Source organism: Kogia breviceps, chromosome 15 (assembly GCF_026419965.1).
Source record: "Kogia breviceps isolate mKogBre1 chromosome 15, mKogBre1 haplotype 1, whole genome shotgun sequence".
Classification (NCBI taxonomy): domain Eukaryota; kingdom Metazoa; phylum Chordata; class Mammalia; order Artiodactyla; family Physeteridae; genus Kogia; species Kogia breviceps.
The window spans coordinates 50795847-50810169 of NC_081324.1; the positions used below are offsets into that span (position 1 = coordinate 50795847).

Sequence of the window (14323 nt, forward strand, 5' to 3'; positions counted from 1 at the left end):
TGGGCTCACTCTGTACAGAGTTATGCCTTCTCTACTTATTTTATTCAGTTATGTTTACATCATGGACTTTAAAAAAAAATTCTGTGGTCTCTGTTCAGTATCATCATTTATCTTATTGCTCAAATTTTCCCAGTTTTGACCACTGGGAGCATCTTCTGTTGGCTCCTATGTTTTTTTAAGCATGCCCCACCCCCACCCCCACCCCAATTCTCAAGCTTGTTCTTATTTTCTGGAATCACACGATGTTCTCTTAGTTTCCCTGTTCCAGCCCTAGAAGCATCCTCTTCTGCAAGGAGTCCTGGTTCCTTTCATTGGAGAATGGTGTTTAGAAACCAAGATCTAGGCACTAGATGTGCTCATTGCTCCTGCAATATAGTGCTTACTGTGTCTTTAAAGAACCTAAAACTTTTAAAAGTAAATGAGGGCTACAAGGTGAAATTATCCTTTATTAATTTTTTTTTAATACCCTCATAAATTTTCCCCTGAGACTGATGAGCAGAGAGACCCAGAGCAAGAGAACTTAAGGGAGGGCAGGCACCAATTAGGGAGGAAGCAAACAGGATGAGGAAGGGAGCTTTCAACGGGAAAAGTCGTGTGGGAATGTCAGAAGAACAGCCTCACAGCCTCGTGCTGAGGTCCACGAACACAACTTGCATGCTTTTATTTTCCAGAAAACGGTATTTTGTCTCCGAGTACACCCCCATTGATGGCAATATTGCTTTCTCTATAAATGCCAGTGACAAAGGTAGGCACGTTTGTACTTTACTAAAAGGGTTGAGACCATGATGGCACGAGAGCGTTCATCTCCTTAACAAACGTTTATATGCCTGTTCCAGGAGAGGCCGTGAGCTCGTGCCGAGGACACGGCTGTGATGGAGACAGGGTCCTTGCCTTTGTGGCACTAACAACCTGGTCAGGGTGACAGATCAGAACCACGCAGTTAATAATAGTAGTAGAATGATCCCGGCCTGGGATGAGAGCTGTGGAGGCGCCAGCGTGGCGGGCTGAGAGCCGGGGTAGCAGGAAAGGTTGGAGGGAACTGCTCTGGACAGAGTGCTGAGAGCACTTTGCTTTTCCGAGGCTTGCATGTGAGCACCGTTCCTCTAGGGGTGGGGATAGGTGTGGTCAGATGAGCAGGGCCGCTTCCAGAGCAGACAGGTAGCTGGGTGGGGGGGGGGGGGGGGCGGGCAGGGGATCGTCCTGTGCCCGTCCCAGTGTGCCCTGTGTGGGCGCGAGTCCCGCTATGGGCCGTGGTAGCTGATGCTCTCCCTGTTCCGACTTTCAGGAATGGCTTGGCTCTTAACCTCCACCCTCTCTTCCTCTCCCGCTCTTCCAGGGGGGCCGTCCTGCTGTGACTCTCTGGGTGCCGCCTTCGAAGCCCGTCTACAGCGGCTCTTCACACAGTGGGGCTCGTTCTGCGTCCGACACCCCGGCTGCATCGTGTTCTTCTCCGTGGCCTTCATTGCCACCTGTTCTTCGGGCCTGGTGTTTGTGCAGGTCACGACAGACCCGGTGGACCTCTGGTCTGCGCCCAGCAGCCAGGCGCGCCGGGAGAAGGAGTACTTCGACACACACTTTGGACCTTTCTTCCGCACCGAGCAGCTCATCATCCAAGCCCCCCTCACCCAGCCACACATGTACCATCCCTACCCCTCTGGAGCCGACATGCCCTTTGGGCCTCCACTTGCCATAGACATCTTGCACCAGGTAATCTGCTCTTTGCAGAAATCAATTCCGGGGGACATGGCACTTTGTCAGCTTTTGACCAGTTTACTTGATGTGGGTTTGGGGCTGAGTGTTTTGGTTTATCTTGTGAACCTTAATGATAAAAGTAAAGGTGCTTTTCACTTACTTTTCAAAAAGATGATGGCTGTTGAATTTAATGAAAAATTTACTGTAGACCGCTTTGGTATTTATTTCATACAGATGATCTTGCTTGAAATTGAGATGAGCATTTCTCTTTTGAAACAGAAAGTATTTAGAATTCACCTAGGAACTTATGGATTTTTTTCCCGTGATAAAATTAAAAAGTAATACACCAGGACCCAGAGGGATAAAGCCTCTTATGCTGCCCTGGGGACCTAGGAAGGAGCTGTTGGATCACTGCTGATCCACCTGTAGGAATGAACTTAGTGTTGTCTGAATGTGGGCTCCCTGCCTGCATTTGGTGGGAGGTACATTTGGAACGAGATCCATCCCGTGCTCTTACAAAGGGTTTTAAACCTGCCCGTTCTCCCTTATCACACTTATCTGTAAATAAACTGCATCCACTTATTTTTTAATGAACAGTTGCACAGTTGCATGGTTTTTCCTTTAAACATTGCTCTTGCCCTACAGAAAGTCTTGATAGCTTGAAAAAACATCAAAATATTCTCAAGACTTTAGTAGCATCATTTTTCCACCCAGTGACTGTCTGTTGCTTTTTCCTAGCTTGTTACAAAAGGTGCAAATGTTGTCATTTACCTCCTGGAATATGTTCTCTATTAGAAGGTACGAGAATATACATAAATAACCATAGTATGGAGGAAGGTGGTATTTGTTGGTGAGGGGAGGGAGTGTCAGGAAGATCAGGCAGATGACCCCAGGCTCCCCTCTGTGGCCTCGGGGGTCCCTGTGGAGAAGGGTGGGAGGGCAGATGTTCGTGTGTCCTGCGCTGGGATCTGACCTGTCGTGGTGCCCCCTCCTCGCTCTGGGTGCCTGTAGGTGGGGTCTCCATCCCAGTTTGCTGTTCCTCAGCAAAAATATGTTTGTTTTTTTTTAAGATTTTTTTTTTTGACGTGGACCATTTTTAAAGTCTTTATTGAATTTGTTACAGTATTGCTTGTTTTATGTTTTGGTTTTTTGGCTGCGAGGCATGTGGGATCTTAGCTCCCCAACCAGAGAGTGAACCCTCCCTCCCTGCATTGGAAGGTGAAGTCTTACCCACTGGACCACCAGGGAAGTCACCAAAAATATGTTTTAAAAAAAAAAAATTATTATTTTTTTTTCACCATCATGTGTCTTAGCCTTCCCTGTCTCAGGAAGGATTTCCACCAAATACTCTTTACCTCCTGACCCCTCCGGGTGATAACGGTTAGTCAACCTCTGAGGGAAAACTGATACATTTCTGGGTTTGTTTATTTTAAAAATCATCCTTCAGGTTCTTGACTTACAAACAGCCATCGAGAACATTACTGCATCTTACAACAACAAGACTGTGACACTCCAGGACATCTGCTTGGCCCCCCTCTCACCATATAACAAGCACTGCACCATCATGAGCGTGTTAAATTACTTCCAGAACAGCCATTCCGTGCTGGACCACGAAGTAGGAGACGCCTTCTTTGTGTACGCAGATTACCACACACACTTCCTGTACTGTGTTCGGTACGTGGCGAGGACAGTCCTTCCTTCATTCCTCCAACGTTGGAGCCCCTGCTGTGGCCACACGCCATTGTAGGTACTGGAGCCCCAGCAGGGATAAACAGCGGGATCCGCCCGGCGAAGCCTTCGTTCTAATGAAGGGAGGCAGAGGGTGAACAGTAGCCGCTGGCCCTGACGCCGGGTTGAGACGGTGCCAGGTTGAGGCGATGCCGTGGGGAAAGGAAGCTGGGCGAGTGCAGGGAGTGCAGGGGGCATGCCGCTCTCGGTGCAGCGGACACCTGCTCAGCAGAAGGGAAGACAGAGGCCTGGGAGAGTTGGGGTGGGGGGAGTGTTCCGTGTAGATGGGCAGCAGGTACAAAGGCCCTGGGGTGGGGCGTTCATGGTGTGTCATTGAGGAACGGCAGGTACCACTCAGCCCCTGACTCCCGCCTGGATTGATAACACAGTTACATCTACCACACCGCCCCAGGCATTCCTGAGCTGGTTAAATAGTGCAAAAATAGAAGCCTGTAGTGCTTTTTCTTGTCTTTAAAATATAAATTTATTTCATGATGCTGAGTTTTTAAAACGTGCAGCATCCCCTCAAGGAGTGGGGGCTGGATTAGAGTGCAGTTTGATCGGAGGGCACTGAAGCTGCTTCCCCTCGGAGGCTCGACTGGCTGGGCAGGGTGCGTGTATGGTTTCAATTAGACACAGAGAAGCCATGCTTGGTGACCTGTGAGGTGATCTTCAGGCCTGTCCCGCGGCAGGAGGAGCGGCTTGCGGCTTGCGTCTGCTGTCCCTGGATGCCATGTACCTTGGCCTGATCTGGCCCAGAGACAGTTGTTCAGCCAATCAGACCACCACTGTGGCTGTTTCTTCATTATGGAAGCAGAGAAATGATTCCTTGTCACCTTTGAATGTGCTGCTCTATTAACCACATCTTGACAGCCAACTTCTCTGGCTTCTGGCCTGATTTGGTGACCTTAAGTTCCGTCTGTTTTTGTTCCTGGAATATGACTGACTCTAGGTGATTGGGCTGTGTTTACTCTCTTCAGAATGTCACATCTATAAACACAAGCCTGTGAAACAATAAGCGTACCCAAAGCAGTGTTCTCCAAAGGACAGGTGGTACAGGGCAGCCACGGGCAATTGGAAAAAAAGGTTCAGTATTATTTAACTATAATATTTAAAGAAAAAAGTTATTTTCACTCTCTTTGCTTTACAAAATAAAAATCAACAGCATTTTGGCTGCAGGGGAGATGCATGAGGTGGGTGTTGTGCCCGAGGGGAGCGTGGTTCACACAGGTGTGGAAACACCTCCTCTCCTGCGCGGCAGGGGAGTGTGTGGTCTGTGGTTCTGCTTGTGCGTCCCCAGCTCTCAGCTCCCTCGTCACCCTCCACCTTTCCCTGGACTATTCCCCCTGGGGGCACGCAGGCCCTGCAGGAGCCCGGCTGGCCCAGAACCAAGCACAGACCTCCTGCTTCCCCCGCATCACATGATGGCATCAATGCCCACCGCTTACGGGATGCCTGGACTCTTCCTCACGTAACTCTTGTGGGTTTTAACCTCAGCATGAGCCCTCAAGCCCGCAACGTGGCAGCAGAGCCCCACACGCGTGGGTCGACAGGACTCAGCTTCTGTGCAGCCCTGCCGTTCACCCCCAGCAGTGACCTGACCTCCAGGACCTGAGCCCGTCCCTTGTCCCTCGGCGCTGAAGGGCGGTGGTTCACATTATATACGAGGACCTTCACGTGTGCCCAGCGTCCGCCTGACTTCTGTGCTAAAATGCTGGTTCCCTGTCACCAGTTGTCTGTCTGTCTCTCCAGCACTGCTGGCGTCCCTGGCCTGGTCTCCCTGCTTCTTTCTTTCCTACTTCCAGACCTCCTTCCGCTTTGCCACCTGAGTATTTATCTTTGTCAAACAGCTCATGACCTCCCTTTTCCCCAAATCTGATTGTTCCCCAGTGCCTACAGGATAAAAATCCAAATGGCTTAGCATGGCGCCTACCCCTTTGTTCCACTGCTTCCCTCTTCCTTCCTATAGCCCCACCCCGTGCCTGGGAGGCCCCCCTTCATGGGTACCCCATGCTCTAGACCCAGGACTCCCTGTGGTCCCTCAGGCCGCCGTCCACTCTATCCTTTCCTGTACCTGTCCTCACGCTCTTTCTTCCCTTCCTGCCAGTGTGGTGTGTGGAAGCCCTCACTTCCTCCCTCCCGGGTGAATCCCCCCTCGGCCTTAGAGACCTGGTCTGTACACCTCTTCTCTTTATGGTGGAGGTTTTCCCCACGTACTAGTGGCCCCATCCTCTGTGCACCAGGTGACATCAGCCACATTGCACTGCATGTGCCTGTCTCTCAGTGATACTGAGCTCCCAGAAGCAACTACTGAACTGTTGTTCATCCAAGGAACCAACCTCAGGCCCACATTCTTAATTCGCCTCATGACTGCTGCGTAAACGTTTAGGTCTCTGTGACGTCTTAAGGTTGTTCTAATTGGGTGGTGTTTTCTGAATTCTTGGCAGGGCTCCCGCCGCCCTAAATGACACCAGTTTGCTCCACGATCCTTGCCTGGGGACCTTTGGTGGACCAGTGTTCCCGTGGCTTGTCTTAGGAGGCTATGATGGTGAGAGAAGCTTTTACTTTTCCTGCTAGATAAAGTTGTCTTGGTTCTGTCATTAAGTCAAGTGGTAATTATGAAGATTTCATCGATCGACCACTCTTATTATTTACCCAGTATATTGGGTCCCAAATATAATATCTCCTTTGGCTTTGGGTTTTATTGTGCATTTGAAGGAAGTGGTGTTAGCCATTTTTAGGTTACTCTTGGGAAAACTGTCGACAGCTAAGGACATTTTCCCAGAGTAATGCCATTGTGTACATCCCACGTGATACGTTGCTCAGTTTCAGGGAGTTCATGGAACCCTTGAAACTCCTTGAGAGAGCCCCTACGGAGTCTGTGGCCTTCTGGTTAAGAACATCTGTAATGGAGAGATAATATGTGAGATGGGGGAAAAGAAACAAAGTGGATAGATTTTTTTCCTTCTAAACCAGTTGGCTAAGAATTGAAACACTTTTATAGTGGGAGAGGCAGTTGGTTTGCTCTTTGCTGGTTCCTGCAGCACCTTGGAGCAGATTATATTAGGTATGATGGGGTAATGAATCATGTGACAGCTTTGGCATCTGAAGCCTAATTACAGGCAGCCTAACAGGTTTTTCTCCAGCCTAATGAAGAAGCCAGATGTTCTTCTCCTCATCCAGTGGGAAGTTGTGAGCTGTATTTAAATTTTACTCTGCCTTATGTAACACAATGTGGTTTCTAATCAGTGGGGAAAAGATGGTGTCACCAGCTGGGTAGCCACAGCCATCAAAGTTAAATTTGTTCTCTACCTTATTCCTTCCACCAGAGTAAATTCCGATGGATCAAAGATTGCAGTATAAGAAGTGAAACTACTAAAGTACTAGAAGAGAATGCAGGATGAATTTTTTAAAATAATTTTTAAATGGAGAAGGCATTTCTAAGCAGGACACACAATGCAGAAGCCACAGAAGGAAACACTGATGAATTTGACTGCATGAGAATTTAAAATTCCTGTATAGAGAACAAACATAAAGTTTAAAAAAACAGACAAACAGCAAACTGGAAGGAAAAAAAAGTTAGTATACATAACGGACAGCATTTCCTTAATATGTGGAGAGCTCTTGGGGAAAAGGGAAAAGGTCAGCCACCCAAAAGAAAAGTGGGCAGAGCCATATGAGTGTTAACAAAAGAAGAAATACAAGTGGCTTTCAGTTATATGGGGAAAATGCTGAACCTCACTCCAAATTAGTGAAATGCCTCTCACTTGAATCTTTTACATAAGAGATTAGCAAAGATCTAAGTGTTTGATAAAATCTTTTGTGGATGAATGTGGGGAAACCACTTTGTTGGTGGAAGTATAAATGGTTACTAGAATATAAGCTCCAGGAAGACCGAGATTTTTATCTCCTTTGCTCACTGATGTATCCATAGTCTCTAAGATAATGTCTGGCACAAAGTAGGTCTCAGTAAATATTTTGTTGAAGAAAGAAATGAAAAACAGGATGGCCTCTCTGGAGGGCAGTTGGGGGGAATCTATCAAAATTAGAAATGCACATATTTTTTGATTCTGTGATTGTACTTATAAGAATAGATTCTACAAATTCCATTTTACATATTGGAAATATCAGGTTATCCTTTGTAGTAATTCTGTATATAATACCAAAAAAATTTGCAAAGATAGCCATCAACTGGAGATTGGTTAAATTATACTAGGAAGTATCATAGAGCAGAAAAAAGAATAAGGACGCTCTCTGTGTACTAAAACAGAGCATTCTCAGGATATGACTTTAAAAGCAGCATTTGCAGAAGAGTGTGTCACTGCTTGTGTAAACAGGAGGGAAGGGGAGACTGTGCTTATGCACGTGGACCGTGGCTGGAAGGAGTCACATCGCCATGGTACGGGGAGGAGAGCTGAGACACAGATAGGGACTGAGGGAGGAGAGAGGCTTTTCCCTGAACACCTTTCTGCTCTGTTTGAAATTGTCACTATGCACGTGCCATGTAGTAATGATGATACAAATGACAACTGTGCCTACTTCCACACGAGGGTCCTTTTTCTTCACTAGCTGAACTACACAGGCACCAGATCTCCTGTTGTATTCCTCAAGCTCAGGTGTGTATAGGCTTCAGCCCCATGAGAAACCAGACATCTAACTGGCTTGTGATTTTCCCCTCGTATTGATCTTGTTTTCTGCACTCTTGTAATCTGCTTTTTGATGTCACCTTTTTTCCTTTCTAGATCAAAACTACAATAATGCCACAGCCCTTGTGATTACCTTTCCTGTCAATAATTACTATAATGATACAGAGAAGCTCCAGAGGGCCCAGGCCTGGGAAAGAGAGTGAGTTGCTCACAGGGTTTATACAAGCTGTTCTTTCTGTGGGAAGGTGGACCGTAGCAGAAAGTATTTACACTTAGTTCAATTAAATTAACCAACAGTAGATCTAAGTTATGCCATTTTTTTCACTTGGTACTGGTGGTGCTATGAAAAAAAAAATCTATATAAATTTACCTATAAACATTCTTTTAATACATATCCCTGCAACAAGAATGCAAAAGTATCTATGCAGAAATGTTCCTTGCATTATTTTCTAACAGCAAAGCCTGGGAGCGAGCTGAGTGTATATTAGTAGGGAGAAGTACAGTAGAATATTATTTCGTCACTAAAGATGGTGAGATAAATAAATGGTTCAAGATAGTAAATAAAAACTGCAGTCAGTGTGTTTGGACAAATATATGCTATGCATGCCATCCATGCCTAGAAAAGATATCAAACAGATGACCTGGGAACCGGTTAGCTGTGGTTTAACCTCTAGAGAATGGGAAGAGGGGACCGAGGAGGACAGGGACTCTGAACAGCTTTGTTGGGATATAATTCATATACCATACAGTTCACCCATTTAAAGTGTACAATTCAGTAGCTTTTAGTATATTCACAGATGTGTGCAAACATCACCATGGTCAATTTTAGAACATTTTCTTTACCACAGAAAGAAATTCCATCTCCTGTAGTGGTCACCCTCCTACCACCCAGCCCTACACAGCCACCAGTCTACTCTCTGTCTCTAGATTTTCCTGTTCCAGACTTTTATATGAGTGGAATCATGTACGTGGACTTTTGGGTCTGGCTTCTTTCAGTTAGAATAATGTTTTCAAGGTTCATCCAAGTTGTAGCATGTGTCAGTACTTCGTTCCTTTTTTATGGCTGAAGAATATCCCATCCTATGGATAATACCACATTTTGTTTATCCATTCATCAGTTGATGAACATTTGAGCTGTTTCTACTTTTTATACTACAAACATTTGTATACCAGTTTTTGTGTGAACATGTTTTCATTTCTCTTGGTCGGTATATATCTAGGAGTAGAATTGCTGGGTCATACGGTAACTCTGAGGAACTGGCAGACTTTTTTCCAAAGCGACTGCACCGATGGGACTTCCCTGGTGGTCCAGTGGTTAAGGCTCTGCTTCCACAGGTTGGAGAACTAAGATCCCACATGCTGTGAGGCGCAGCCAAAAAAAAAAGTGACTGCACCAATTTACATTCCCACCAGCAGTGTATGGAGCTTTCAGATTCTCCACACCTCGCCAACACTTGTTATTATTTGACTTTTTGATTCTAGCTATCCTAGTGGGTGTGAAGTGGTATCTCATTGCAGTTTTTTTGTTTTGTTTTTTTGGCCACACTGCACAGCTTGCGGGATCTTAGTACCCCAACCAGGGCTTGAACCGGGCCACGGCAGTGAAAGCACCAAGTCCTAAGCACTGGACCACCAGGGAATTCCCTCATTGCAATTTTGATTTGCATTTCCCTGATGACTAATGAATTTGAGCATCTTTTCATGCACCGATTTGTATGACTTCTTTGGAAAAATGTTTATTCGTATCCTTTGCCCATTTTTCTGACTGAGTTATTTGTATTTTTATTATCAAATTATAAGAATTGCTATATATTCTACAAATCCCTTATCAGATGTATGATTTCCAGATATTTTCTCCCATTCTCCAGTCTGTGTTTTTGCCTTTCTTGATGGTATCCCCTGAAACACAGAAGTTTTTAATTTCGGTAAAGTCCAATTTATCTATCTTCTCTTTTGTTATTCATACTTTTGGTGTCGTAGCCAAGAAACCATTGCCTAATCCAAGGACCTGGAAATTTACACCTAGGTGTTCTTCTGAGAGTTTTATAGTTTTAGCTCGTACACTTAAAAGGTCTTTTATCCATTGAGTTAATCTTTATACATGGTGTGAGGTAAGGGTCCAATTGCATTTATTTGTATATGGCTACCCAGTTGCCCCAGACCATTTGTTGAAAAGATATTCTTTCCCCCATTAATAGTCTTGCCACCTTTATTGAAAATAGGTGAAGGCAGATACATGGCATATTTCTGGACTGTTAGTTCTGATCCTTTGATCTGTATGCTTGTCCTTGCCTTGTGCTGGTAACCACACTGTCTTGATTACTGTTGGTTTGTAGTAAGTTTGAAATTGGGAAGTGTGAATCTTCCTACTTTGTTCTTCTTGAAAAAGATTTGGGCTATTCTGGGCCCCTTGCAATTCCATGTGAATTTTAGAACAGCTTGTCTTTCTACAAAGAAGTCAGCTGGGATTCTGATAGGGATTGCATTGAATCTGTAGATCAACTTTCAAAATTTTTGTTCCATGAGCATATGTCTGTAGTATAATATACTTCATTTAGAAATCTTTTTTAGTAAAAAAGAAGTGAGACCATGAAGCAGTTTTAAAATTTGTTCTAAACCTGTTTTAAATACTGGAAAACTCAGCATGTCTGGAACTTCGTAATCTGGAAGTGTCCTACCTTCTACTTGCCAGTGTAGAAGGTCCTAATGAGGTATAAGGGTTAAGTGTGGCTTTTGTGTCGTAGAAGTTACGAAGAAGTTCCTTACTTAGTTGTCACTAAGTTTTAACTAAAAATACAAAATTTTGCTTACCCTTTTAGGTTTATTAATTTTGTGAAAAACTACGAGAATCCAAATCTGACCATTTCTTTTAAGGCTGAACGAAGTATTGAAGATGAACTAAATCGTGAAAGTAACAGTGATATCTTCACTGTTCTAATCAGCTATGGCATCATGTTTTTATATATTTCCATAGCCTTGGGGCATATCGAAAGCTGTGGCAGGTTTCTGGTAAGTGGGGTGTGTGTGCGTGTGTGTGCGTGTGTGTGTGTGTGTGTGTGTGTGTGTGTTAGAGGGAAATGGCAGTACACAGCGTAATGGCATGTTTTTGCCTCTGCTTAATCCTAATTCATTATGTTCAAAACTGCCTTAAATTGTCCTGTTTTACTTGTTCGTCACATTTTCTGCTTCCTGCCTCTGTTTTCTTCAGTTCCAATTTCTTATCTTCAACTTAAAGTTTATTTCACATAATCCAGTTTTTTTTTCTAACTTGCCATCACCTAAGAATGTAGGCTGATAAAATATGTTGCTAGGGAAGACCTAGACAACTTTTCATATCTTCTCTCAAACCGGGAACTGTACTTTTAAATCTAGATGGACAATATCCAGGTAAAGAGGTGAAAATGAGGACCTTTTAGGAACAGGACAAAAAACACCCTACATGAGGATTTGTGTCTTTGTGGCATCTCCAGGTGGATTCGAAAATCTCCCTGGGCGTCGCGGGCATCCTGATCGTGCTGAGCTCAGTGGCGTGCTCCCTGGGCATCTTCAGCTACATTGGGATCCCCTTCACCCTCATTGTGATAGAAGTCATCCCGTTCCTGGTGCTGGCTGTGGGAGTGGACAACATCTTCATTCTGGTCCAGACCTACCAGGTGTGTTTCAGAGTCTCACAGAGTCTGACCGAGTACCAGGCTCCACATTCGGCCGTTCAGCTCCATGCAGGGTATTTGAGTGTGACACGTGGAGACTTCGTTTCCATTCCTCTGTGTTGCTCATTGGTGCCTGTAACTTGTTCTGGACATTTTGAGACCAAGAAGATTGAGACCAACATTCTCTTTGGTTGGTGGCATAGATATAAAGTGAGAATTTGGTTTTAAAATATGTGCACTGTGTGTGCAAAAAGGGCTAACACGCTTGTGGAAAATATTTTGGGCACAACAGCTATTAAAATGATTCTCAATATAGTGTAGAAGAATGAGGGATTTGTCAGAGGTGCCACTAAAAGGCAAAAGGTCAACACAGGACCCACTGATGTAAAAAATGACGTCAATCCGTTGGTTCTCCCAGGGTCCCTTGTCCTGTAGCGCTTACCTGGGTAGAGACCCAGTGGCATGTAGGAGTGTTATTTAAAGGTCCAGCCACCTGCAGCCTGCATTGCTTGTATTTTCCTGATAACCTGATTCAATCCTTCCTTTAGATTCTCACCTGTTACCTGGCTCCGGGCTTCAGAAATATCCCGACTGAATCAACATGAGAAGTTCGGGTTCCTCACCGCTTTATTGTATAAAGTTTACAAACAACAAGTAGATGCTACTAATCATTATTTTTTTTACCAAAGAAGCAAAGAGCTGGCATTGTAATTGAGAAACTTTAATGTCTCATGTTTAACTTTTTTTTTATTTTTAAGAGAGATGAACGTCTCCAAGGGGAGACGCTGGACCAGCAGGTGGGCCGGGTCCTGGGAGAAGTGGCTCCAAGTATTTTCCTGTCATCCTTTTCAGAGACAGTAGCATTTTTCTTAGGTAATTACTCTTTGAATCTGCCAACCCTGAGGTGTGCTGAGCCTGGATGTATCAGTATATGACCCTTTGCGTTCTGTTTTAAGTTTTATTCTGTGCTTGGAAAGTATCAGAGTGGACCACGAGAAAAATTTGTGGCAGTATCTCGGGTGCCATTAGCAAGTGTCTTCTTTTTTTAACTACATTATTTATATATTTTTAATTTTTAATTTCTTAAAATTTTGGCCACACCACACGGCATGCAGGATCCTAGTTCCCCCACTAGGGATCGGACCCGCGCCCCAACCTGTGCCCCCCCGCAGTGGAAACACGGCGTCCTAACCACTGGACCACCAGGGAATTTCCAGCAAGTGTCTTCCTTCTCACATTGTTTCAGGATGGTGTTGATGTTGGGGTTCAGATACCTAGGACTCCTGCCCCTCCCCATTTAGGGCACCCACGGCCAGTGCTGGGGTTTGAAAAGAGCACTCTTGAAGGACAGCCACGGAGTCCTTTCTGACACAGCACTCTTGGCAGCAACTCCCAAAATCACAGGCATTAGCTCGCAAGGTGTTTGCCACCGCTCGGAAAGGCAGTCTCCCCGCCTCTGCACATACAGTTCACCGGGAAGCAGCCTCGTCAATGAGCAGAAGTTCTTCAATCTTCCCTCAATACAAGGAGCCAGAATAAGCTGGCACAAAACCCAGCACGTCTGTATTCTTTCATGTGGAGAAATCGGTAGTCTTACTAGCAGGGCACTCCCCACCCCCATGTCTGGCATGTAGTGAGAGAAAACTGATCACATCCTCTGCAGAGGATGCTGATTAGAATCGCCCAGTGAGTCCAGGGAAGACACAGGATCCATGGGTCCCAGTGGAAATGCCTGCAGGGGCCACCAGGTCATCTTACAAGGGGCCATGGGAGGGACATCGTAGGTGTCTTTGCCCATTAGCATATATCATCCCCCATTTCCACGAAGCAGTGCACTGTGGAACAAACCTGTGGCCCTTGTGGTTTCTTTTTATGGATACAGATGCAAAACAGTTACTTCCTCTTTTTCTGTTACTAAAAATAAACCAGAGCAAGTGTGTTGGTGGTAGCAGCTGAGCCTGGGCCTCAAGGTTGGAGTGGCTTTGGGGGGACAGGAGGAGCAGCGGGGACCATGGCACCCACAGTCTGGGGTCCCACCCGCAAGAGGCAGCTATGTGTTGCTGGCCCAGTGCTGCCAGGTCCGATTTTTTTCTCAAGCGACGCTGTGAATCTAGATTTTTTTTCCCTCAAGCGACACTGTGAATCTCATTGTTAAATATTGGCTATTTATTTTTTTTTAAAACTGTTTTTAAATTCTCAAATGGGTTTATATATATCTGGCCCATGGGCAGCCAGTTTTCAGCTTCTGAGTCTTAGCCTGGAGGACGCTTGGAGCATCCTCATTTGTAACTAAACCGAGAGACTGACTGGATGATATAATAGCAGATGTGAAATACCATCCCTCTTGTGGACTGAAGCGCAGCAGGTACTATAAGAAACGGCCTGTGTTCATGGATCTCAAATGTGAAAGTGCATGCATTTGCTGGGAGAGCTTGTTAAATTATAGAGTTGGGATCATAGAATTCTGAACAGTGGAATTGGGCTTGAATTCCCATTGTCTTGATAAAGTAGGATGGGGCCCGGTCCCTGGAACGTACATTTTAACCTCCCCAGGTGGTTCTGGTGTGACACCCGCAGAGTGCCTTTGGGTGGGAGGATTGGGGGGAT

General features: G+C 45.3%; 1 protein-coding gene across 1 annotated transcript in view; it reads left to right on the plus strand.

Annotated features, from left to right (window-relative positions):
* NPC1 (NPC intracellular cholesterol transporter 1) overlaps positions 1 to 14323 on the plus strand; it is a 48095-nt gene that overhangs the window by 23936 nt on the left and 9836 nt on the right. The window contains exons 7-14 of the mRNA XM_059040855.2: positions 672 to 745; positions 1337 to 1707; positions 3140 to 3366; positions 5868 to 5968; positions 8163 to 8265; positions 10886 to 11075; positions 11537 to 11719; positions 12475 to 12589. Of these exons, the coding sequence (XP_058896838.1) occupies positions 672 to 745; positions 1337 to 1707; positions 3140 to 3366; positions 5868 to 5968; positions 8163 to 8265; positions 10886 to 11075; positions 11537 to 11719; positions 12475 to 12589 (1364 nt within the window). The remainder of the gene's footprint in view (positions 1 to 671; positions 746 to 1336; positions 1708 to 3139; positions 3367 to 5867; positions 5969 to 8162; positions 8266 to 10885; positions 11076 to 11536; positions 11720 to 12474; positions 12590 to 14323) is intronic.